The sequence below is a fragment of the Dromaius novaehollandiae genome, chromosome Z (genome assembly GCF_036370855.1).
Source record: "Dromaius novaehollandiae isolate bDroNov1 chromosome Z, bDroNov1.hap1, whole genome shotgun sequence".
Lineage (NCBI taxonomy): Eukaryota > Metazoa > Chordata > Aves > Casuariiformes > Dromaiidae > Dromaius > Dromaius novaehollandiae.
The window spans coordinates 7,078,597-7,105,553 of record NC_088132.1 but is presented as its reverse complement, the minus strand read 5'-3'; the positions used below and the strand labels follow the sequence as shown (position 1 = coordinate 7,105,553).

Below are 26,957 nucleotides of genomic sequence, written 5' to 3'. Positions count from 1 at the left end.
TTGTGAAAAAGTTACGTCTGAAGACAATTTCTATTCTATATTTTATCACCTAACTTACCAAAGAAAGCTTCGTATGTAAACATGAGTTGTTCTGTTTGCTGCCAATGGGCAGTAATAGCTTACACATTGCTTAATGTACAACATAAACCGCACACATGTGGAGGATCACACTGCATAAAATAATGAGCAATTTAGTCAGTGTTACCAAGTTTAAGTAAAGCTAACAGGACACTCCTGAAACTTAGAGAAAGCAAATGGAGACCTACTGCAGGCAATGTCCTTAAACTCTAGCTATCACTTGCCAGGTTAACACCTGAACATTCACAAACTCTGTATCTATTTTTACATATTACAATACTCAATATACTGTATCTTGGCCAAGTACTCAACCTTTAATAGTTAACATGTTGTTACGTAACTATCCATGTTAGATGTTATTTATTCAAAATCCTATATGAAAAGCAAAGAGAATAAAACTCTTGCTAGTAAACTACCAAATTTTTGTTCAGGTAAAATAAGCTAAAAAGTTTGTTCACAAGAAAAGAGACAAGTGTATCCAGTGATCCGGAACATTTCAATTTGCTGAGCAAAAGGAGAAAGACATGGAAAACCTTTTTTTAAGCCTAAAGAAAATATAAATTTACATTCTATAGCTAGTCTGGAAACCATTTCTAATCTAATCAATTACTCAAGAGTTCTTGGAAATTTAAATATATACTTAAAGTACATGAATGGTATTGTCTTTGAAATAAACTTAATGAAACAGTCTCTACTAAAAATAATGTTGTGCAATTTGTAGCATTCAGACACATTCAGAAGCTATACTATTACCTGAGATCTTATCGGAAGATATCATTCATGCTATTACTAAGACATCATTTATGCTACCCATTCTAAGGAGATGTGCTCTACATTCCATAAAAGTTAGGAGAATATGTGCCCTTGAAGACAGCAAATGGAAATAGGTAATAGCTCTGGGCTCTTGCTTTCCTGAAGTGTAAGCTGACAAGTTTGGACTGAGTCGCTATGTACATAAATCAGCAAAACATTCTCTCTTTCTTGATAGAACAATGACACCTAACAATAAAGTTCAAAATCATAGAGAAAATAACACTTAAAAAAAAAAAGGCAGTTATTTAAAGCTATATTTTACCTGGACATTGGCAAAATCAACACGGTTGAGGTCATTGAGCATCTGGTTGATCTGAGAAGTGTTTTGAAGCACAGCACGAGCTGCCTGAGCCAGGTGATTTAGAGATGTGTATCTTCGCAGAGTCTGGGCAAAGGCACTTACAGCGGCAACCTAGGAAGAAATGCATTTCTCTTTAAATATTGTACTCGTTATCTCTAGGTCAATTTGCCTTTGATTCTTTAGCTTCATTCTAATATTCCATATTAATGAGCCCTCATATGTGAATTATGTCTATACAGTAGATCAAATAATGTTTTCTGATTAATTTTTTTACAGAATTAGGTTATTTCCTATGCTGTTATTTATGCTGGAGTTCACCCTAAACATTTAGCATAGAAGTTAAAATTTTACTGCTTTTAGATCTTAATGTCCAGTCAGTATGCTATTGCAAAAAGAAAACTCCAAAGTTTGGTTACCTTGGTTTGTATCATCCTCTGTGGAATATTGTTCATGGCATTTGAAAGCCAACCTTCAAGGCTTTTTGCAAAATTGCGAATGGCTTGGGTCAAGGCACCTGTAAATTAAAGAATAAAAACAGAATTAAAAGAAAGCAAAGTGCCTGTCCTGAAATCTCTTGCATCCTCAGTACTTACATATTCCACACTGACATTTTCTGTGTTTACTGACTAGAAGACTTAACCAGTCTAGGTTTAAAAAACCTCATTCAGTTACAGATTATGCAATAATGATTTTAATTTTGATTTAAGAAGCAGAACTGATTTCCTAATTATCTTTCAAGAACTGTATTACCAGCAGTAACTACTGTTTTGGGCATTTCTATAGAAGAATATCAGTAGCTGCAGTAGTAGTTTCCCCTCTGCTGAAAATTTCCATCATGATTTTTAGCCTTCCATTTCATCTTATTACTTCTTTTAAAAAACAAAACTCTGAAGAAAATTGCAATTATTGCATTACTGTCATTTTCTCAAGTAGGCCCAAAGTAGCCCAAAGCATTGCCATGATGCTGCTTATTCCAATTTTAAAGAAGAAAATCCAATGTGTAGTGCTTAAGCAAAATATAAGAATGTGTTTCACGGACAGGAAGTGGGATTACTCAAATTGCTGTGAAATCTCTCTGTGTTTTTTTCTTCACTACAGCAGCCACAAAACTGCCATGTAAACTATTTCTGTGCATTTACTAATTAACTATTTATTCACTCACATTACTTTTTTACCTGTAGAACAAGAAAATACAAGTGCAAGGAATAATGTAAATAATGTAGGAATGATATTTAGTCATTTAAGAAAAATATTACTGTTTCTCCTTCTAATTCACTTAATACTCTTTTTCACCCAACTATATATTACAAAACTATTTCCATCACTGGAATGGATGTAATGGACTAATCTGCTTTAGAAATAAATCTTAAATAAAGTAGCTCAGTGACACCTTGATTAAGTTTAACTAGGAATAAAGAGGAGCAAAAGAAAGGAATTCTAAGTCAGAAGAAATAAGTTTCCTTCTTTTTAGTTAAACAGGGATCAATGTTGTATAGAATGACCATGAATTTCTGTGGGGACTTCCTATTAAATATAGAATTTTTCTCATACTCCATCCCTAAGTATGCATCCAGCCATTACCAAAAGCCTAGGTAAGTATTTCCTCCAAACGTTCCTCAAGTTTATCTGCGTATCCTAGTAAAAAAAACTAAGTAAACCTTTTGAAAGAATCACATGATGAGTTTGGTGCCTGAATTAATTCTGATAGTCTCTAAAATTTTACTAGACACAAACTAAATGATGCTGAAATGGAGTTACTGATAAAAAGTTTGATTTGAACAAGCACCCAAAAAGCTTGAGTTCTTAGCTGAAAATTCTCTGACATGTAAATTTTATAAAAACAATATTTTACAATCTTTCCAGTACTTGAAATTGTTTGCCTGGAATGGGGTAATACAATGTGAACATATATTCAGTGTAATTTCTCTGCCTAGGATAGAAATTCTCAGGCAAGTTTACTGCTGTCCATTCTGTTACTTATGAAAGGATAAACAGGCCATTCTAAAGCAAAAAAATCTACTGCCAGTAAAATATTTGGCCTGTTCCTAGACTATTATTAAATAATAACCAACTTTATTCCTCACTTAAATGGACAGCATTTAATTTTTTTTAAGGAAAGGAATTTGGCCTTTTTATACACAGCAATTTTTCATTCATTCTGTGGATGCTAAACATTTCAGCTGACAAATTCAACTTAGTGGTTAACAATAAAACTATGAAAGCTTTTTCCTCAGTTTTCATTTGTTTTCCATTCTGTTGATACTTAATATGCAACTGAGTAGCACAGTAGGATTTTTGCAAAAGAAAAACATTGAAAATATGAACAAGAAAAAATAAATAGCTTTAAAAATAGTATACTTACTTCATGAACTGTCCAAATTAATACTTTTTCCTATCTGGAGTAGCTGATGATGATACCTTCCCATATCCAGGAAAAAAAAAAAACCTGCCTTTGATGGGGCATTTACAGTGACCTTCTCTCTATGGAGTCCAAGCTTTCCTCTGAATTGACATTTTCCCACAGAAGACAATGATTTTGTCTACTTCACCCAGCTCCACTCTTGGCATAGTCAACCATCAAACAGAACCTTAAACCTTCCTTCTGACTTCTTGTAATGGGTGAGATACTCTAATTCCAAAGCAGGAGTTAAAATACTAATAATATTCTAAATATTTGACAGGAAAGAGATAATACTTGTATGTAATAGCATTACAAGATGATACAGAAAGCTGGCTGGCAAGAAAGCAACCTGGATAGAAAAAGCAGGTTAGTAGCTGGGCCTAAAGATAAAAAGAAGCAAATACATTAGCTATCTTTATATATTAGCTATCAAAGATAGCTCAATAGAAGGACCTGTAAGAAAAAACCCATCAACATGTTCACAGAATAGAGGAAGAAGTCTGTTGGGAAGAATTTGTCATTGGATCAGAAGATGTTTTTCCAAGAAATCTGATAATCATCCCCAAGAACAGGAATGTCAAATACAGCATATATTAATTATTCAAATATGACTGGTAATTTGTTACACTACTACTAAATATTTTGTCAATTCTAGCAGGAAAGAAAGAGCATGAAAAGGACCCAGTGTAGGTAGACATTGCTATTAAATGACATGGCACTCTCTTTTAAAACCTTGCATTAGCACTGTTCAAAGCATCTTACAAAATAAAAGCAGGAAGATGCCACAAGCTAAAGAGCTACCATATAAAAATTTCTTCAGAGACTACTAGGCTGAGCAAAAGAAGCAAGTGAAAGGCAAGGCAAAAAGCAAGTTTGATGAAAATCATTATAGCGATATAAACATTTAATAAACATATAAACATTGAGTTTAATTTAATGGCTGCTCCACCTTTTTAATCAGAAAATATTGTGTGTAGTTGGAAGAGAGAATTTCAATTCAGCATATTAAATGTTGTAATTAAATTTGTTTTTATTTGTTTAAGATAGACTACATTCATCTAAAACTAACATTCGACCTATTTATATTTTCATTAGAAAAGTAAACAATGAAACATAAATATAAACATATTGCCAAATTAATGCATATAGGTTGTCAAATTCTACAGGTATTTGAGAAAATAAATTTTTCCTTTGCTCTGCTACATAGATAAAAAGATAAATTATATCTATCTTTACTAAGATCTTACTCTTTTCCTCCAAAAAAAGGTAAAACTGCTTTTGTAAATGGCTCACACAGGAATTTTCTGTACTTCCAATTCCAACCTTTATTTGTATCACACATAATTTACTGTATATATGTAGCCTAATTTTGTTTCACTGACAAGGGAAGATCAGTAAAACTTTTCTAGAAGGCAGTACCTGCAAATATTCATTGAACTTTTACGACAGCTGGAGTGTGTACAGCAGAAGGTGTGTTCACACCATGAAAAAATAACAAGGCTACAGGAGGTCCTATCTTTTAAAAATATTAATTCAATTTTATAATGTGACTACTGTTTGGTTCACAAAAAGGATGTAATACTTAAGAGTTATGAAGAATATACTGGACTGCTAATAGACAATCTCTTTGTAGTACTTAGCACAATATATATGACACAGTAAGAGCTTTATAAAAGGAGTTCAACTTCCCTTATGTAAATTCATTTCCTACCAAAACCAGCCATAAGAATACACTGCTTGACCAATAAAGAATTCCAATAAAATCAACATTGAAAAGAAAGTTGTACTCCTGATAATGGTTGAATGGTCATAATACTGTAGTCAGTTGCTGACTCTTTCTTGCAGTGTATATAGTAAGAATAGTAGATCAGAATAATAAATTGGACTAAAAATGTTTGAGTTAATTCTACATTGGTTTAATAGGCATTAAAATTGATTTCAACAGCCACTAATAAGGAATAAAAGACTATCTGTCCAGAAAATTAAATTACAAAGCACATACACACTTTTTCTGACAGATCAGAGACTACTAAATAATGCTTGAAATAAAAACCACTGAAGTTAGTGAAAAGACTGGCATCTGTGCACCTTGACTCAGATCCCTAGTGTGTTTATCAGATATCCCAGAACCAGCATAAAAGGAGCATAGTTTTATCTTAAAAATAATAAAAACATGTAACATGCACAGACAGAAGCACCTTTCATAAGAAAATATATCCTGAAAACTGCTGAAGGTCTTCCTTCAGCAATAATGCAATGCAATAAAATCCTCATTTTTTTTTCTTAAAATACAAGGCGTATGTCAACTCTCAGTACAACTTTCTACCCAATTGAATTAAGGGGAGACGATGCATAACACTTCCATATCCTTCAAAATCATTCCTAAAACTTTCCTGTTAGGCCCAAGTCCACCACCACCACAACCACGTACAAACTCACACAAACTTACAAGATATTTTCTGTGTTCAACTTACTAGGAATAGGTCTAAGGACGTCAGGAATGAGAATCTCCACCAAAGCCTGGTACATCACATGGTCACAGTTACACATCCACTTCAGAATAGACTCATTTTTGCACAGAGTAATCAGCTTTGCTTTTGGAAGTCGACTTTCTATTTCACTCACATTGCTGGTGTGAACAAATGAAGCAAATCAATAAATGAAAATACATAAAAAAGAACAATGGTCATTGAAGATTATTTTTTAATAAAAAAGTTATAGGTGTCTCAATTATATCCAACAGAATTTCTTTACACGTTGGTCACATGAAACTGTATTAAGAAAAAGCCTCCATAGTTCTTCTACAGCTCATACATTATGCAAAGGTGTGATAAGAACAATCCTTTTGGCTTAAAAGAACTGGGTAGAATACTGTGAAAATATACTTTGATACCTTCAGTTTTCCAAACAAAGGAAAAAAAATGTAAGACATACATTTCAAGATTGTAGTTAGACACCCAGCCTATACAATACATACAGACAACATAAATTTAACTTGAAAAATTAGCATATGAAAAAAGTTATTACTCTGAAGGGAAAATTAAAATTATCTTGTATTTCACACCTTTTATATTATAAGCAGTAAAATGAAGAGAAAGATTACTGACCTTGGTTCAGTAATCGTAGTGCCATCAGTTGGAGTAGAGGGAGAATAGCGCCAGAAAGTTTGCCACAATTTTTCTATCAGGCTGAATTGAAGATTTACTACCACATCCAATATTGCCTGAAAAAACAAAAAGCAAGCACAGATAGTCTTCTATCCAGTTACCCTCAACTCCAAATCACTTTTCTTTTTTCTTCGTCATTTAGTGGAACAAAGGCAAGCTACCTTACTGAAGTGAATAATAACTGTTTTAATAGCCTTGTTATCAATGAATTATCCAGAAGTATAAACTAGTGTGCACACAAACTCTAACAAAGCCAAGTGCAAATGCACAGAAGTCCCTAGAAATGAACAAGACCTATGTAAATTTATCAAGTGAATTCTCCCAATAAAAAATTTACCACTATTACAAACATAAAGAAAACCTGCCATTTTATTTATTTTGATACTTCCGTACAGGTTTGAAAACACCTTTACAAATATTTTAAAAGATACATTATTTAATATGAAATGTGATTTAAACATTTTAAACAATCTCTTTCTTTAACAGAAGTTTACTGTTTTTAATGTAAACAAAGAAATGATAATTTAATCTGACCTGCATTTCCTACTAACAAACCAAAGATCTGCATATATGATCTGCAATCTACTTTCTCTAATGTTCTGAAAACATATACATAACTATATTTCACTGTCAGATATGTTACGTATTATTTTCTTGTCCTGTAAAGGGATCCTCCAGAAAAAATCATTTTGCTAATGTCATTCCAGTGAAATAAGCAAACTATCTTGGGGGAAGGACACACATGACTAACGTGCCTGCAGTATATTTTGTATTACTCTGTTGTACTGATCTTCACTAGATGTCATGAATTTTCAAAAATAAATGGCTTGTAGGAAGTACCTCACAGTGCTCTCGATAAAGACTCTGCAGGGATTTGATGTCCTCAAAGGTAGTACCATCTGGCAAAGAAGATATTTCAACTTCTCCAAACTCTGGAAGTACTCGAGATGCATCTGTTTCCATGACAACATAATGGAAAAAAGCTATTTTGAATGGTGCCAAGTACAGTTTAATTCAGAAAACATTTAAAGGCAATATAAAGAAATGAATTCCAAAAGGTCATAATGTTCAAAGAGAAAAGTCTTATGCATGTTATATTTTAAAACTGTAAACAAATTAGCCAGCACTTTTCAAGAAAAAGCAAATGTTAAATTATTCTTGACAGGTAACATTAAAAAGATGTCATGTACATACTGCATCTAGATAAAGAAGGGAATGCAAATATTTTCAGAATATTAGAGGAAGAAGCAAAATATTTATGTCAATATATAAAAGAGTAACATCATTTAATAGTTTTGTTTTGCTCAGCTGAAGAATTTCTATGTAGTCATATGCTAGAGTTTAGTAGGCTCAACAATATTTTTTTTTTTTGAAATTTACCAGACTTCCAACTGAAGCCAATGTGTACTTTTCGTATTTATCACAAATGTTTCCAAGAGACAGACTGGTTTGAAGGAAAAATGCATCATTAGCTGGAGGGGAGGTGGGACAAGCAAAGGAAGATTCAAAACATTATAACTCTATCCCTCTGTTCCCAGTGATTTCAATAATAGCTGAGTTAGACCAAAGGATCTTGAAAATCCCAAAGTACAAACTCAAAAACAAGCCTATTGCAATAGGTTTACTACCGCAATAACATAGCCAATCAGACTTTTTATATAAATGAATTGCAAATTATTATTTGTTTCTACTACTGAGAAATTTACATGCTTAGCTATATCTATGAATGCACAACTTGGACATTTTTAAACATGAACCTTGGCGCTCTAGTTTTCACTATTTGTCTCTTTCCATTTCTAACACTTTCAAAACAGACCACTTGGTAGTTAGCCTACAACTGCAAAGCAAAAAACCCCCAACACTTTATTTATTTTTATTTAAAAAATATTAAAATGCTGTAATACACACAGAGGGAACCCTCCATTAGAAATTAGTAGAACTTTGCATGGTAACTTCATTACAATCTATATAGTATTACATATACCACGTAAGTACAGAATTTGCATTTTTTTGTTCTTATATGATACACATGAAATATTGCATAAGACTCACAACACAGAACATGTAGTTTAACTATCTTTTTGTTCTGTTATTAGCAAAAATTTTTAAAAGGGCTCGATGACGTTAGAAATAATTATTGTACTTGTGTGATTTGATATTCATGGTGATAATGGATTTTTGTTTATTTTTACAGCTGTATAAAACAGACTTTCATACCTAAAAACTGTTGATGGTGTTGACTTTGGGCAATTACAGTTTGTTCAACAGATGTGCCTGTCTGTTGACCACTTCCTGTGAAGCCATCTGCAACTCCATCCACTTTCTGCATAGGCTTATACCTAGAAAAATATCAAATACAAAATTATGCTTTCTGTTCACTTCTTCGTAAATGGTATATTACAATTTATGTTATGTCTGATTTCTCAATCCCAAAATAAAGTTTTCCCATGTCATATAGAGGAAAAATAGCAGAAATTTACAAATTTACAAATTTTTTATTTATTTTGCACATAAGAAACAGAATGACTAAGGAAAGCTAGAACATTAATAATGCATTACAGAACTCATGAGGTGATATTACAGCACCACGACCAGATTCTTGTGTAATTTAGCTTGGGAACAGCATACCCCTATGAACAGCTGATTTACACCAAAAGGAATCACATCTTTCCCTTTCTAAATGACCTGTCTTCCCAGGAATTAAGTAATTGAAAAATAAGTGTTCATTACCTTGAGAACACCACCACTGCTATCTGAAGGCAAAGAAATTGAAAGAATTTTGAAATGTAAGAAACTCCTCTCAAAAGCTTAGAAGGCCTGAGAAAGCTACTCAGAGACCTAAAATCTTCATTGCTCAAGCCTCAAAATCTTTTATAAGGGATAAAAATTCCTGTGATATAAATTGAAATGTTGGTTTCGACGGGCAAGTGTTCTAAGAAATCAGTCTGACAGACTGAAACTCCTGTCTGTCACTTCCAATGCAACTGAGAATCAACTCTTTCTCAGCTCTTAATGGCAACATCCTGAAAGCTTTGCCCTTTTGAAATAAGAAAAGAAAATAAGAGAAACTCCAAAGCAGAATACGATGTGTGTTAAGTATCACTCACATTGGAATTGTTATGCAGACTGTAAAACTCCATGCTAATTTCAGAAATGTGACAAGAAACTCTACTCTGCTGAGAAGCAGTTGAGTCAGTTGTGAACACTTTCTCATTCTGTTCCCAATAAACATAAAACAGCAATGTCTTGTGTATTTACTGACATTTTACTTTAAAAGAAAGTTCCCATTAAAATTCCCATTCAATATCCTTGGCATTCCTCACATGCATTTAAATATACAGTAACATAATATATGCAAAAAGTACACTTTTCAAGAGAAGGATTCTTGGACTGATTAACAGGAAGCTTTATAACTTTAGGAATGTTAATGCTTGGGAACAAAGAAGACACCTACCAAAATCTCTAGGACATTTATATGAAGCTGTTGCTTTTGTAATGACCCAGGGTAGAATCCTATGCCTGATGAAGTCAATAGTGAAAGTCTAATTGATTTTAATAAGACTAAGATTTCAACTCTGGTAAAATGGTAGCACTGAACTCTTCTGGATGGGCTTCTTGTTACTTCACAAATCTATCTGTAATCCAAGCATTTAATTGGGGAAGAATTTTTAACTTCTTTCTCATCATACATTATAATTACAAATACCAGGCAGAAGAGCAATTTCTACAAATATTTGTAAATCTAAACCAATACTTTTACACAGTTCATTACTTTCTACAAAATATATCATTTCACAAACTTTTCAGCTCTTCAAATACAATCCAAAATGCCTTGGAGGCATAAAAATTGCACTCTAAGAGTTTCTAGAATATGGAAAAAAACCCTTTAATTAGAAGCATAAAGACCAACTTAATCTTTTGGTGCTGGGAACCAGGATTATCCAAGTACTTGCTTGCTTGCAATTCACTGTGCTTTATTTAAAATATGCTGGGAAAAATTCTTAATTCTGCCACTGTGACAGGTGACATGTCACAGGAGTTAACCAGTTTCAACAGCATTAGAAAATCAGCAGCAAAACACAACCAAGGAATGATAAATTCTTTTTCAGGAGCTTCAAATGAAACATAAGCAGACAGATGTGAACAATTTAGATCTGCTGTCTTTTATGGATAGTACAAATTTGAGCTGTGGCAGTTTAGATGACAAAAGACTATCCAAAGTTTGTTTGATAAATTCCAACTATTTTTGGTGCATGGAAAAAATATTACTACAATTTCCCAACTGGTAAAATTTACATTTTCTAGAATTATCCAGCCTTTTTACTCTATTTCACTATTTTATCCTCTGTTAATATAGACCCTATTCCATTTTTCACTCCTTTTATCTAAAAAAATCTGTTTTTAATTACTGAGAGACTAAGCACTGAAAATAATAACCGGCCTTATGAGAATATTACATCTTTCAAAAGGTACTTCACTCAGGGATATCATTTGAATTTTATATAGCTTAATATAAACACAGTAAAAGTTTGTAAAGTTTTTATTTAACAACAGACATTTTCTGAATTTGTGAAAAGCTTTTAAAATCCAGCAAAACAAAAGCATTGGTATCTGAACATGGAATGAGGTAATTCAGAAATGATGCAGAATGATATGCTTCCCTGACTATCCAGTTAGTTTAGAATACAACTTCATTGACTCCCATAGTCTAATTGAGACATAACATAATAAACAAACAGAAACTTTCTCCCTCACTGCATAACAGATTAAGAACTTCCAATTAAAATTTGTGAAAAGCAAATAATCCATATTCATTAATAAGATAAAGCAGAAAAAGGATGAATGATAAAATGTCTGTTTGATGTTAAAAGCACATACAAAAGCAGTAAGAAAAAGGAACAAGCTGAGAACTATCAAAACTATGAGACATCAAAATGGACTAGGTCAGAACACAGACAAAAACAGAAGATAGGCTTTTTCAGTTAAAATTTCTGCAGGTTTTGTTACATGCTTGTACTGTTGCCACGCTGCTAATATTTCATAAATGAACAAAAAATCAAAAAAATGATATATTGCACTCTATCTTCATAAAAAAAGAGAACAACACTATGAAAATGCGTAATTTCTCTGTTTTCCATAAATATAAACTTCTTTTTAAAAGACCTATAAATACAGATGCTTTGGCCTTCAAATGGCTTGGTATAAAGTGAATGTTAGACTAGACAGTATATCCAGGAAGCATGAGAATATGGGCAAGAGAACAATGAAAGATAGAGGTTATTTTCTACATAAAATAAACATGCAGGGTAAGCAAAATGCTTAGAAAGTAGCGATTAGTGATTTCTGATTAAAACAATAATATATACCTTTAGTGAATGCTGCACTGTACAGTTGATAGCAATATATTTGTTGCACTTATTAAAATAAATGTTAGCTGAACGTTTTTCTCCCACAAATGAGAGCAAAAGGTATAATTGGTATGTGCAAGAATTGAAAGATGTATTTGAAATTACCTGGAAAGCTGGAAGTTTACTTCTGCAAATAAAATTGAAAACACACATTGTGAAGAATATCCTAAGAGAAAGACAGGTGTGCTTATACTAATTTCCCCAGTGTAAGCCATAAACAGAACTCAACTTCTAAGCCACAAGACTCTGCTCATGAAGAGCCAAACCAAAACAGGCTAAAAATGAATCTTGACTTTAAGAATTGCATCTCTGCTACATTTCCCTGAAATGGTCTGACAAGAACAGCTTATGGGAAAGAGATTTCACAATGAGATTGTATTTTAAAATGACAAGTTTAGTGCCAGACTTGAAACTGTGCAGATATATTTGGCATAATAGTAAGTTCTGATACGACTTTACTTCTTCCTCATAATCTTTGTGTGAGCTCCATTCACTGTTAGTCAGACCTGTGTTTGATCCAGAACTGATGGATAATACAACCATTTAAATATCCTGCTTTCTCCTACCCTCGAAAACATCTAGTAGCAGGATGTCAGAGGCAAGCCAGGTTTTCACTTGCAAGTCTGAGTTATACAGCAGGTCCAGCTGAAAGGCAGGGTGTTAGCTATTATCTTCCAGCCAAGACTAGTTGTTAACTGGGCATTTCTTCACTCCAGTTCAAAGGTGCTTTAAGTCTCTTGATCTGTGGTTGCTGTCTCCAGATCACTGTCTCAGCTGGAAGACAGGACTGTTAGCATGTGTGATCTGTAGTTACTCTGTTTTTGATTCGTACTGGAACAGAGAAAGAGTACTCCCACAGCTCGTGCTGATCGCAACTGAAACTAAGCAACTAAGAGCAACACCTTCCACTGATGGCTATTCCAGCTGAAATTTATGTCTGATAAATCTCGTCCCTGACCTCAAGCCCAGACCAAACTCTGAACATGAACAAGTCTGTAGAAGCAATTTGAAATATTCAGATTACACAAATAGAAAAGGTGCATGACCCTCAAATTAAGGGAAGCAATGAAGAAAAACTATCTCTCTTTAGTATGAATTCTGTCTGCAGTCTTTGCCAGAAAGTCAAGGACTAGAAGCATCTATCCAATTAGATTTCTGATGGGGGTGGTAGAACTGGTAGAACTAAACAGAAAAAGTATACTGACTGCAATTTACTGCTGATTTAAAGGACAAAAGAAGCATTAGAAACATCAACAGAACTAGAAATAGAAGCAATATTACTCCTAACCATGCAAATTGTAACATCCAGCCCTCTAATTATCTCACGATATAACAATCTTGATAAAAATATATAGATATACATCGAACTTTTAAATTAGATACTAAGCATATACTATAAATGTGGAAGAAAGCTTAGTTCGGAAGTATACGTAAGCTTTTTAAACTGTGCACTGGAATTTTTAAGTTGAGTCATTTTTATATGTAGCACTTTTTCCACTAACTTCTGTGGGCTACTAAATACAAGCATATCTCAGTTTCCATTAAAAATAATCAGGAAAACTATATGGACTTTTTTCATGAATATGGAATAAAGTTTGATACTGTATCACCAAGTAAGGCTATAAAGAGGGAAGAAAAGACTAAATCTCATGATTGCTGTATGCTAGAAAGTGACAATAATGAAGTGCACATGATAGACTGTGAAATAGTGGTGTTTCACGTATTTGTTAACCCTCGTTTAAAACAGCTATTTTAATAAGCACATTCTAATGAGATAAAATGTTTTGTAACCATCAAACTTTGCTTTAAAAAAGCCTGTTTTTATTAGAAAATTTTACATTTTCAGGTTCAGACAAAACATTTTGTATAAGTAAGAGTGGTTCACAACTTTCCACTTGAATGAAAATTTCTAACTTTCTGGATAAACATCTTTCTGAAAACTTCTACATTCAGTTCAGTATTGCTAGCATATTCATTGCTGTGCAGAGCAGAGAAAATAAACATTTTTTCAGTGTAAATGCCGAAGTATTTGATCTCTTCATTTTATTTATTTAGGATACCAGGACTTAGGCCAGTACAAATACAGAGATCTGTGCACCCCTGAACTGGCTGATTTTAAGGATTTAATACCAAAATGATCAACACTCATGTTTTCTGCAGACAGTATTGAAGATAGGTGATGGAGGCTTTCACTTCTCTCCATTCCTATTCTATTCTGTCTCACCTTTAGAATCTATTAAAAACAAAGCATAACCAACTTCCCTACTACAGCACAGTATTTTTCATGTAACTGCTACCTCTTCAGCACAATTTCCCAGTGCATTGTATTTCCCTCCCTTCATCAAAATCTTTACAGATTTTTGAAACAAATATTATGATTGGTATGAAGTAAGTATGAATGGAAATGGTGTCTGTGTGTGTGCGCGCGTGCAAAACAGGTTAAAGGAAAGGTATGCACTAACTGCTATAAAATTGATTACATTCAAGTAAAAATGACTTACTTGATGACAAACTGACTTAAGATAATGTTGAGAAGATGAACAACAAGTCTAGAGCCACAAAAGATATGCAGATAAGCAAAATAAGAGAACTATGAAATTCAGGCATTTTTGCCTAAGAGCCACGGCAAGATTTAAATAAAATAATAAAATAATAAGGCAATAGATCCAAAGTAGCATCCACACCTAAATGTTTTAAAAGGCAAGTTCAAAACCAGTTTGCCATCCACATCAAAAACAACACAAGAGATATGACATCCCTTACCCTCCACGTTGCATACAAACAATTCTGGCCAGACCATGCGGCATTTATCTTTGTTCATGTATATGATTTCGTGTGGGAGTGAATGAAATTTGTAAGAGAGCAAGCCTGAGTGGGTAAAATCAGCTTGTTTAGAGATTTTGTAAATATCTATTCCTTACCATCAGATCTTGCACTGAGTCATACTAGAAGACATTTTGTACTTCCTTATTATGCCTAGCACAAGGTGGTTAAGACCATACATGTTATCATGAATAGAGGTTTAGTGCTGTACTTAATTCTAAAAGCTAATAGTAAAACCATTTCAGATTCAAGTGATTTCTGCATTTGATGTTAAAGGTGATTGGCATGTCACAACTGTGTTTGAGGCCACAAAATATACTTAGTAGTCTATATCAAATAGCCCATTTAATTGGATTTATTTCTGTAATAGCTCTAAAGATGTCTTTCTTGAGATAATGTCATTCCACCTATGTTTCATGAAAATCAGACATATTAGATATTTCCTTTTAGGGTGACATAGGTTGCTAGTGACTTCATTCTAATAAAAATTAATTCCAAAGAAATTTGCCTATTTCAATTTTTTTTCTAAAATCACTTGTCCAAGACAGTCTTTTTTTTCCTATAAGCATATCCACACAGTCTTTCTCCACCAGCTTAACCCTTTGTGGTCATTCACTTCTGATTAAAACAATTTTTTTCTGGAGAATTCCCAGAAAGTGCAACTGCTCAAATACTTCTGAACATTCATGAGAACCCCAGCAACAACAGGTGCTGAGGGAAAATTCTTACATCATCTTACAGAGAAACTATTCTGTTCACTTTGTCACACTGTCAAGAGAATGAAATCAACACCAAGCTGAACTTATTCATGAGCCTTCTTATAAACAGCTCATACATAAAATGATAAAGTAAGGAAATCAAACAACAAAATTTGAAATTCACGCTCTAACTACTTGTCTTCAGCTTGTGGGAAAATTTTGCAAATTTATGACAATTTCTAGGTCCATATTCTCTGATGTTGACTGATATCTGACTTAGTGATATCAACTGCAGATCTGCAAACGTTTATTCTTCACAACAGGGAATTTGAACAGAATTTGCATTAGAAGTCCAACCTTTCCAAGTAAGGAAAAGTAAAGGATTCAAGAACCAGAAATACTAATAAGTACTCATGTTTATTTCACACTGTACCTCTGTTTCTGCTGCATGGGCTGTTGTCTCATAGCCATATATTGCATGTCCTCTTGTAGTCGATTAAGAGGAGAGTCTGGCTTGACACGAATACCGTAATAATGATATTTGGAGTTCCCCCTTTATGAAAAAACAAGAAGAAAACAAAGAACAAAAACGTTAGTTTTATGCAGTTATATCTTTTTTTTTTTTTTTTTTTTTACTTTACAGTTTACCTTGACTGTAAAACAAAACTCAAAAATTAGTCTGGCCCTTGTTTCACACCTGTTGTAATTCTACCAGTTCAAGGAAATTAATTCACTCCCTTAAACAAGTATTTCCCAACATTTTACACTTGGAATTCACTTGAGTAAGAAAAATAAAATACACATAAATATAACTCATCTGGTCATGGGGAAAAACACAATTCTTAAAATTTCCAAACAGCAAGCTGCATTTTATTTGCACCTGCAATGTATATATCAAAATTTAAACACACAAACACAAAAGATCAGGAAAAATAAAAATATTACAACTTATGGAATAACGTAAGTGTTTTACATTAACACACAGAATTGACAGAAAAATAATTGTAATGTTTAAACACTAATTTTATTTGTTTACAGATAGCATACAAGTTTCTTGTTCACTGTTATTATTCTTATTTTCTATTATAATTTGGGATTTCATTAATACAAACCTAGTTCCAAGTCTTCTGGTTCGTAATCCCATGAATATTGACCGTATGAGTTTTCCAAAGGAGGCAGCATTGACTGGATCCAACTTGTGCTCCTGACAGTGTCGTAAGTAATGGTTGTAAAGGGTACTTCTTGGGAGACTCACTCCTTCTGCAGTTTCATAGTTGTCTAAAAGCCATTGGAGCTGTATCAAACACAAAACAGCAAAAAAGGTAAATTCAGTATTACTTTATAAAAAAAATCTTTACCATACAGTATTTACTTACAACATTTTTGAGACCACTTTTCAGGTCTGTTAAACAATGACTTTGTTCTTCAAACAAACAGAGATTTTTTAAACACTAGCTACAAGACAGTGTTTTGGGATCTTCAAAATTAGCAAGGAATAGCAGAACTCATTGCACCTGCGACCTCAAATTAAATTACTGCTTCTTAAAATATTTTTGATTCAGTACCACAAACCAACACTTGATAAAATTATGTATACTTTGGAGACAAAAGAAAGCTGTAAAGAAATAAAATAATCATGAATATAATTCATATAAATTGAAAAAAAACAAATTCCTTGGATTAACAATAGTTAATGCATTTGTAAACCTGAAATATGACACTCTTTCTCTTTGTCATATGTTATAAAACATTATAGCATTTAGCTGAATAGGACTTTTTACTCCCAGATACAAAAAGGAAGAAACTATTGTATATAAACCAAAGAGAAGCTAGATAATATCGAAAATAACTGGTACCTCTATGAAGTATTATGGGTGCAATCCCTTTCAAATGTAGCCTGTTTGACTTTCAGGAGGAACAGAACAAGAATCTTAGACAAGTATTAATCTTTGCATGTAATTATGATAGGTAATTTTGGAAACATGCAAGAAAATACTTTTTATATAACATCACTGGACCTTACAGATAGTGTACACGCATGAAACATATACAACTGTCACCAACATATACAAAAAGTAAAAAGGACACTTCAGTAATGCCGTCTTTAACACAATAGGAGAATGACAGAATAAATCAGAAACAGGTCATATTTAAAATCTACAGTTTCAGGGTCTGGGGCACACTTTTTCCTTAGCTTTTTCCAGCACTCACCGTGGTTTCTGTTCCCTGGATTTCTCCTTTAATTTCAGTTTGAATGATCCACAAATTTTATTTTGTTTGATTTTTTTTGCCAATTTTCCTCAGTATTTACATCAAAATAATGCAGCACAAATATCTAAGCTTGCTAGGCTCAGACTTCTTGCCAAAATTCTGGATTCAGTTTGAGCATCCAGTGAATATCCAAGCCAAGGACATTTCATCTTCAAGCTTTGCAACTAAATTTTATTCCGATGAGCTAGATACTCACACAAATATATAATGACTTTCAATTTAGTTCAGTAAAGCAGTAACTAGTGGGACTAAAATACAAATTATTAAGCTACACTAAAAGATACACAAGGCCTATGTGTTACTTAGTACACTGGTCTGCAGGGTTATTTCCTATAGCATTACTACACAAATTTTGTTCCATCACTATTCCATGTATTTTGTCATTTAAAGAACATGTATATCAATATTTTAGTGTGCATTATTCATGAAAGATGTTTCAGTTCTAGCCTTTTCATTACTGCAAAACTATTACATATTAAAATATGGATTATAACAAATACAGTGGATTTACAGCTTTGTTTTAATCACAATACGCCATTTACGATATAAATTTACTTCAGACTTTTCAAACATCATTTCCATTCTTTCCGTTTATAGGTAACATTCCCATAACTTTTCTTTGTTTCTGAACCTAAGCTCTAGACAAATATGCAGAAGTAAGCTCTGAATGGTTCCAATATGGAAAATTTTAGCTCAGTTTGTAGGCAATTTTACACTTTAGAGAGACAAAATGAAAAAGTGCAGTTCATCATCTTTGTTTAATCTTTCATATCATTACTTTAAAAGTCTTAACATTGCCAAATGTCTTTCAAATTGAGCATTTCTCATTTTGAAATAAAGCTGAAGAAAAAATATAATCATAAACATTAACCTTTACTTGAATGTATTAAGCTGCTAATTTCACTAATGACCAGACACAAGCATCTCTGTGCTTAGAAACAAAATTATTTATAACTTTCAACTGTTGCATTTTATCTCTACTAGACAGAACAGACAAGTAATGTGAAACATTTCTATTTTTTTAATCTAAAGGGGAAAAATTGATTGACAAACAAAAACAATTATTTCCCAATTAAATTCTATATGTAGCATTAAAGATGCTTTCTTCCAGATGGTTTATAACCCATTAGAACACTATATGCACTTTATTAATGATCTGAATTTCTGACAGATGTTATTTTAACCATAATTTGCATAATCCAACACTGGGAAAGCAAAACCAAAGACAAGCAGAAAATAGGGATTTTTGCTCTAGGGTGAAGTTAGTTCAGTAGCAAAGGCTTGAAGTCATTACTTGCTAGATTACAGCCTCAAAGGAAGAGTGCAACTAATACAGAATTTTAAAAGGCAAATGATCTGCAAACATTATAAATCTATTCTAAACAACCTTTAAAAAACATATTTTACCAAAGAAAAGATACAATTCTAAAACTGAGCTGTTCAGGTTTGAATCTTGGCTTGTTGGTTTATAGTATTAACCAGACTTAAAGACAGTAAGTATGAAACGTTTACTGACTCAGACGTCCTAAAGTGACTCTGACTCCAATAAAGTTGCAATGTTCGTAAAACGTAAGATTATCAATTAATTACATAAGTCAAATTCATGCAGAAAGAAATCAGTAAAGCAAAGAAAACAGACGAGAAATGACAGATTCCTTAAAATGCATAGACTTTACTTTAGGCAACAAAATTCCAGAAACCTGATAGAGTTGTAATAGTGTATAAATCCCAAGTGTTAAACTAATAATATTTGAATGGCCTATAGATTTTCCCAGAAATTCATATATCATTTGTAAAGTAAAAGGTAACAGTAATTAAACACACAGGAATACTATTCTAAAATCCCCAAAACAGTGCTATAAAAATAGACAAAACATCTTGTAAGTTTGATCTAGGTTGTATTAACTTCTTCCAAAATGACTGAGGCTAGGAAAGACTCATTGCCACAAAAAAGATGTATGGGACTCTCTTTTCATAACCTCAGAAATATATCCCTATCCAAATAATTTTGAAAAACCCTTCAAAACAGTCACAAAGAAATATAATAATAAGGCTAGCATAATAGGTAGATGCACATCTCACTATCAGAAACACATTTTAAAGCGTGTGTAACACAGAGAAAGAAAGGACTACAGCTTCCTGGGGTAAAGGGCTTAATTTATGATTTGCATTGGCTTTAATACCAAATCTGTGCACTTTATAATATAATTAAATATGATAAATGACTTATTACTACTTCAAGTGTATAAGTTTCAAATCAGATTTCTGTCTCTTTGCCAAAAACGTTACTGTCTCTTTAAACATGATATTTAAATGTTTTTGATACTATTAAGCTGTTTTATCATTAAAAGACTTCTTTTGTAAACATCCAACTTCGGCATTTTCTAAAAGATAAATTTTCACTTCCAATAAATGTTACTGACTCCTGCTGTCTTTTTCTATCACAATGTAAAATTTCCACAAAAGAATTCTAGTTTTAGCCAGACTCATACAGGAAAAAAAATCCACCAGCCAAACCAAAAACCTGCTTAAACATACATTTTTTATTTGATTCCCAAGTGACAGCTTTTATCACCATACTGTCACATTAATACAACAAAGGAAATTTAAATTTCTATTGTAAAACAAAGGAATTTGAAAGTATATACATTAGTTAGCAAAGCTGAGAATCAAAAAGGAGACAATACAAACACAAACAAAACAAGGAAAATACACAATGCTAGTTTTACTAACAGAAGAAAAAACATTTCAAGAAAGACTAGCAACTTACATAAAATTATTAGTTATGTAACAAATTTAAAATTAAATTTCGGGCTTTTTCCTTTACCTCAAAATTACATTTAATGGTTTTATTGCTATATTTGGAAATCATCTTTTTACACAAATATCTTCTACCTTCTTATATGTAAAATTCTGAAGTTTGGGATTTGCAAAATAAGAATAAAGCAGAAGGCAGTAGAAAAGACATATATGTGTAATTCACACTATCTGTTAGACTGTTTTCATTTTTTTTCCAGGACATCACATGGTTCTTCAGCATTCTTAAGTCATTTCAGAATAAACTCTCTATTCAGAATAAACAAAGAAACACCAGAAAATAACCTAAAGATATGACTTGCTCTAGTTATTTGACTCTTCTCTTCCCCTTCACATGCCCCTAAATTAATCTGGGTACACAGACTCTTCTTTGTAGACAACTTTACTTAAAATGTCAAAACCTAGATAATTAAGAATTATTTGAACATTATTTTGACATTTACCCTATAATCTGCAAAGCAGAAAATGTGATAACTTTTGTTAACACAGGTACAGAACCTAGGAAACAGACACACTCTGCAGAACAAGGACATTTAACCTTAAAAAATAAAGCCATGGGAGATGTAGTATGAGATTACAAGCAACTAAGACAAGAAAATTAAGAGCAAAAAGCAGTAATAAAATAAAACACACATTAGAGGCAGGCTAAGCATGCAGAACAAGCAAGAGATTGTGTACGTGAAGAAGAGACAACTTACATGGCTGTTGAGAAGAGAGCTTCTGTGAGTGGACAGACCATCAGACTTTTGCAGTGTCTCAATCGCCATTTCAATCTGATAATAGATGTCATTAAAAAAAGGACTCAAGACAAGATAGTAAAAAAGGCTGATCAGAGAAATTTTGACAGATTGCTTAAAGATCAACAGAAATGTCTACTTTATTCCTCACTAGGGGATATGGGGTACTAAAAGGTTTCATTCCAAAGTCCCAGTGAAGGCAAACCGCTCCAGTGAGGCCAGAAAGGTATTTTGCTTGCATATAAACTGTACGATCACATCCTCAAAGTTCATTATACCTTTCTCCCTGCTCAGGAAATTAAAAAAGTAGATGCACTGAAACATAAAAAAAAAAGTGACTGAGCAAAATTATCATTACTTAAAGAAAATCAATCCCTATATGCAATTCTAAGGCCTCCATATATTTTTCCTCCTGCTGTATGAGAAAGACCTGTGCACAGCTCGAAATCAGAACTGAATTAGAAACAAATTTTCTGCTTTCTGCAATCACAGAATGAAATCTCAACCCCAAATAATTCTGTAGGTTTTCTGACATTAGTTTCAATGGGACAAATGCCCCAGCCCTCAAACTACACGAAAATTTGGGGATTATACAGACAGCAGGATCCAGCTTTTAAGAAAAACAATTCAGTTTTGTTCACAATAATTTTGTCATGCAAAAGGACACGAACAATACCAACAATTATATATATAGTAGTATCAATCCTAACGCAAATGTAGAAAGAGAACACATTCGCGCCCGTTCTTTGCCCTCTGAATTTTAATGCATCTTTTGATCAGTTCCTTAATGACTGTGTTAAAGAACAGAATTAGAACCTAACTGTAGTTTAACTGGGGAGCTAGACTAGCAAAAACAACATTGAAAATGATAGAGACAAGGGGATGTGCAGTAAAAAAAGGCACGTCATTAATTAGCCACATTAAATGGTAAAAACAAAAGCAATTGAAAAAGCCAACTGAACTTTTAGAACAACTTATCATTCTCCCTGTAGGCTGTTTTTAATGAACTCTCCATATCCTACTTTAAATATTCCAGTCTTTTCCAAAGATGTTACTAGCGTAATTTATCAGCATGAGCTGAATTCACTCTATACACAGCAGAAACTGAAAAATACTTCGGTTTATATCTGAATTTACTGCACAATAAATGTAGCTTCTCCCTTTTTACAAGGTAACTGACCAGATTTTTTTTTGTAGTAACTGTCAACAAAAGAAGGAATTACTTCTCATTTCTTTCTTAACATTACTTAATATCAGCTATGCAAGCCTTTCTATAAAAAATTTTATTGAAACTATATTATTACTATGTAGGAAAAACTGCACTGACATGGCAAAAATATATTTTTTTAATATGCTGATTTCCTCTTGCTTCAGAGGAATATACAATACAGCATTCAATTATACAGAAAAGATCAAATTCTAAAATCATGCACTATGATAAAAATTACCAGCTTAAAATTTCATCACAGTAAGATCAATTCACTATATACTGCAGCCATCTTAACATGATACTACAATCAAACAACGAAGAACATATACACATTTCAATCCTAATTCTGAATCTTGGTCACTGCTTGACAATACTTTGTTTACAGCAGTACTACAAGACTAAAATTACACCTCCTGCTGCTCATTCCTGCTATTGCACTACCTTGTCATTTTGCTGCAATAACTTATTGCAGCCTTGTTCAGAAAACCAATTAACCAGTTAACCATTAAAAACAGTGATATTTTGACTTAGATGAAATGCATTCCTCGCCACTATATTCCTTTAGTGCCTTGTGGTGTTATGTTATAGGCCAAGTGAAAAAAACAGTTTCTTTTTTTGTTTTGGGGGGATTTTTATTGTTGTTTTTTTTAAATACATTTTGCCAGTATTGCCACTGTAAACAATGAATCTATGCCCACAAATCCCTAGATATTAAAACAAGATTTTTCAAGATTTTAAAATGATCATGTAGTCTGCTCTTGCTCATAACACAGGCTAAGTAGTGTTCATTGCCACTAAAATTAGTTAATTACTTCATCAAGCTCAGAAAGTTTAACTCAATTAGAAAGGCACTTTTACAGAGATATCTGATCCATACTTAAAATGATCTTTTTCTATAGTCTAGGGCAAGCATTTCAATAAAAGTTATTCTCACTGTTATTTTCCTCATTATTGCTAGTCTAAATTTTGATAAGATGAACTTTCAGCTTTACCTGACAGACCTGTAAGATTACTCTTTATACAGAAACTTTCTTCCTACATAGGTTCATAAATTCATCCTTCAGCTATCTCAGAGCATAAATAAATAGGCTCAAATTGGAGTAAGATTTTCCAGATGAATCATTCATCTTGCCCCATTCATCACTGCCCTTCCAGCTACTTCTTGTTTTTTTCTTATCCCAATGTACTTTATTTTTAAAATCTCAAGTTTTCAGTAGATTTGAGTCCTCAGGTTTTCAAGATGTTCTACATGAAATAAGCTACTGCATATGTGGGAAATACCAGCTACTTGAATTGAAAGTTGTTCACGTGAAACTTCTGTTTTCAAGCTTTTCAGTTCAAAGTTAGTGCCAGGAACTTTCACTGAGCTTCTAGAAAAAACTGAGCATGAATTTAACTCCATCTCTACTCAGAACAGCATTTAAGCATATACACAAATTAATTACATAGGCATGAAACATTTTGTAAAATACAGCCTTGAAATTTTGTGCAAAAAATATGAAAATAAATTTAACATTTGAAATCAGGTACTGCACAAACACAAAGGTAAGACTGATATTCCTTACATTTTTAAGAACATCCAGTGAGAGATTACAGACTAACAACTAACTATATTTACATCTGAAATGCCAAATGAGAAAAAAATTACACATTCATTCATTTAACTGCATGATCAGTCCATATATTTCTCCTATTCTTCTTTTAAAAATGCTTAATTAATACAGAAGAACATTATTATTAAAGTCTTCTCACTGATAGCTGAAATGTACACTATCAATGTGTGACACAACATTGCCACAGCAACCCCAACTAAACCCTGTTAAAAACTGCACTACTAATAGGAATGACAATCAGTGTATATAGTAACATAAATACAGTATAGACTAAATTAGAGCATGATAGCTATGAGAAATGTGATTTTAGATTTCTCTCTCAGTTTACTTGGTTAGCCAACTAAAATACTGATTAATACTCTGACATAGGTTAATGATTAAGGGTACTTCTCTGGGGTTAAAGCATTTAACATTTTGATCACTGTATATGCTACTTGTATCCTACAAAGTTCAGTCTTTATGTGATCCACAGATTTGAAAGTTATTAACTGCTGCTGTTAGTTTATGTTTACTATTCATTCACATGTTACTAGATAAACATACTATAGAGTCTCAGATGTCTATAGCACAGAGGTAGGAAATAAGAATCCCAAAATCATTTTGAAAAACTGCCTGCCTAAGACTTAGTGGCAAAAGAAATATTGCTTTCTTCCTGATTCAATTAATTAACACAAAATATTTATATTAAGTTGTTCTGAGGAGGTCAGGACATAAGAAAAAAATCATTACAATTTTAATCTCTGATGTTTCATGATTAATCTGCATATGCTACAATTTATTTTCTTCATCTGTTGCATTTGAAAACCACTATCCACTAGAAGTAAAACAGGTAGTTTTAGGTGGTATCTTAAAATTCAGTTATTCTGTTGTATTATGTTGAAAAAGATCCTGTCTCTCTCTCGACAGGCACCTACCGTTCACAATGCCTTTTATTCACTTTGAAAGGTTTGCCCTTTTAGGCTTTAAACCAAATGAAGTTCTAAAAGAACTTTAAATCACATGCTCCATTATGAAGGAATTACTAATTCATCATATGTGTACTAGAAAGATTAATTTTGTACAGCCAGGTAAGCTGGGTACCTGTGAAAACTGTGCTTAGTTAAATAAGGTGTACACACATTGCAATATTAACCATACTTTACATGATAAATGGTCTCAGAGCTTTTGAAAACATGAGACTTTCATTCTTTATGGTGCCACAGAGATGCATGAATTGCAGTGGCTTTCAATTCTGTTTCATGACATATATGTCATTCATGTATGTCATAGCGTTCTCTGAAACTCATGCCAGAAGATTGAGGTGGTTAGATAAGCTTGCCAGGGAACAAAGAGGCTCAAAAATAAACAGTAGTGACCATGATAAGAAAACTCCAGCTTTTATAGCTGGGAGAATTAAATTTGAAAGATTCACATTCTTCATAATAGGCAAAGCTGTAGCAGAACCTTTAATAGGTTCTATGGAATGCTGCTGAAGAGAATGAAACAGCAACAGGAAGACGGAATGAAAATTACTATTTTAAGTCTATTGAAACAAAAAATAAAATAGAAAGAGAAGAACATAAATATATGTAATATAAGCCTAGTATTTTACAGTGCCATCTTCAAAAGAATACTGATAAAACTTGAAAGCTTAGAATTTTTCCCTACATTGATTCATTTGTAAATACAGTATCACAGTTAAATATACATAACAACTACTGGTGAAAATACTTCCTGCAGAAGTCTGGATGTATACTATATAACATATGCCTATTGCCTAGGGAATAAAATATGTTCTCTTGTGATTACAGGAGAATATAAGGGGCTAACCTAGGGAGCAAAAGCTTACACATGTAATAACTTTTCCCTCACAAAATGTTCAAATGGCATTCATTGTTGTTTTTATCCTCCTTTCTGAAGGTTTCTAAAAGATAGTCAAAATGTCCAATTCCACCCTTTTTCCCTTGTTTTTCTAGATGTCAACCACTCTATTATATGTTGTCTCTATTATTTACTTTTTCAAACAGATTCTAAACTAATCACTGGATTTTTCTGTGGTTGTTTCGCCTATATTTGGTGCAAATCCTTAAAAGAAAAAAAACATAAATCCCTTGTCAAGATTATGGAAGGACTTTGAGAACATGCACATTCCATCTAACTCCGAAACATTTGGAAAATTCACTCATGTATTTCCTCAGGAGTTTGTCCCATCAGAAAATCAGAAGTTAGAAACTAAAAGGAAAGTTGAGTTCAGATGATTATTAAAAACAATTCTGAAAAATTTAGGGCAAGATAAAGCCAGAGAGAGATAGGCTGGCAATTTTAGAACAAATAGATATTTAAATAGAAAGAGAAAAATCCACTCCTGTAGAAAGATGGTAGCTCCATGCCATTGAGAATTGGACTGTTATGAGAACATCAGTGGAAAGTCAACTGGCATGCTGCTTATGCATTTTCAAATGAAAGAAATGGAAATAAGATGAAATGGAAGAAGAAAATAAAAGGAATGGATAGAAATTCTTTGAAGAGATTCAAAACTAACTATTTTGTGTACCTCAGGTTCAAAAAAAGTCATTGTATTTCCTAGGACACTTTTTATCAATAATTGAAATGGCAATAAATCTTGTTTCCAACAACATTC

The 26,957-nt window shown here is 32.7% G+C and overlaps 1 protein-coding gene across 2 annotated transcripts in view; it reads right to left on the bottom strand.

Annotated features, from left to right (window-relative positions):
• The window catches only part of RFX3 (regulatory factor X3), a 135,087-nt gene that overhangs the window by 11,938 nt on the left and 96,192 nt on the right, over positions 1–26,957 (bottom strand). The window contains exons 5-13 of one of the 2 annotated variants that reach the window (XM_064502685.1): positions 21,476–21,550; positions 16,802–16,983; positions 16,123–16,242; positions 8,978–9,099; positions 7,601–7,713; positions 6,701–6,816; positions 6,068–6,222; positions 1,609–1,706; positions 1,154–1,303 (exon numbers count right to left, since the gene is read on the bottom strand). In XM_064502685.1, the coding sequence (XP_064358755.1) occupies positions 1,154–1,303; positions 1,609–1,706; positions 6,068–6,222; positions 6,701–6,816; positions 7,601–7,713; positions 8,978–9,099; positions 16,123–16,242; positions 16,802–16,983; positions 21,476–21,550 (1,131 nt within the window). The remainder of the gene's footprint in view (positions 1–1,153; positions 1,304–1,608; positions 1,707–6,067; positions 6,223–6,700; positions 6,817–7,600; positions 7,714–8,977; positions 9,100–16,122; positions 16,243–16,801; positions 16,984–21,475; positions 21,551–26,957) is intronic. The other variant, XM_064502686.1, reaches the window with a different exon arrangement.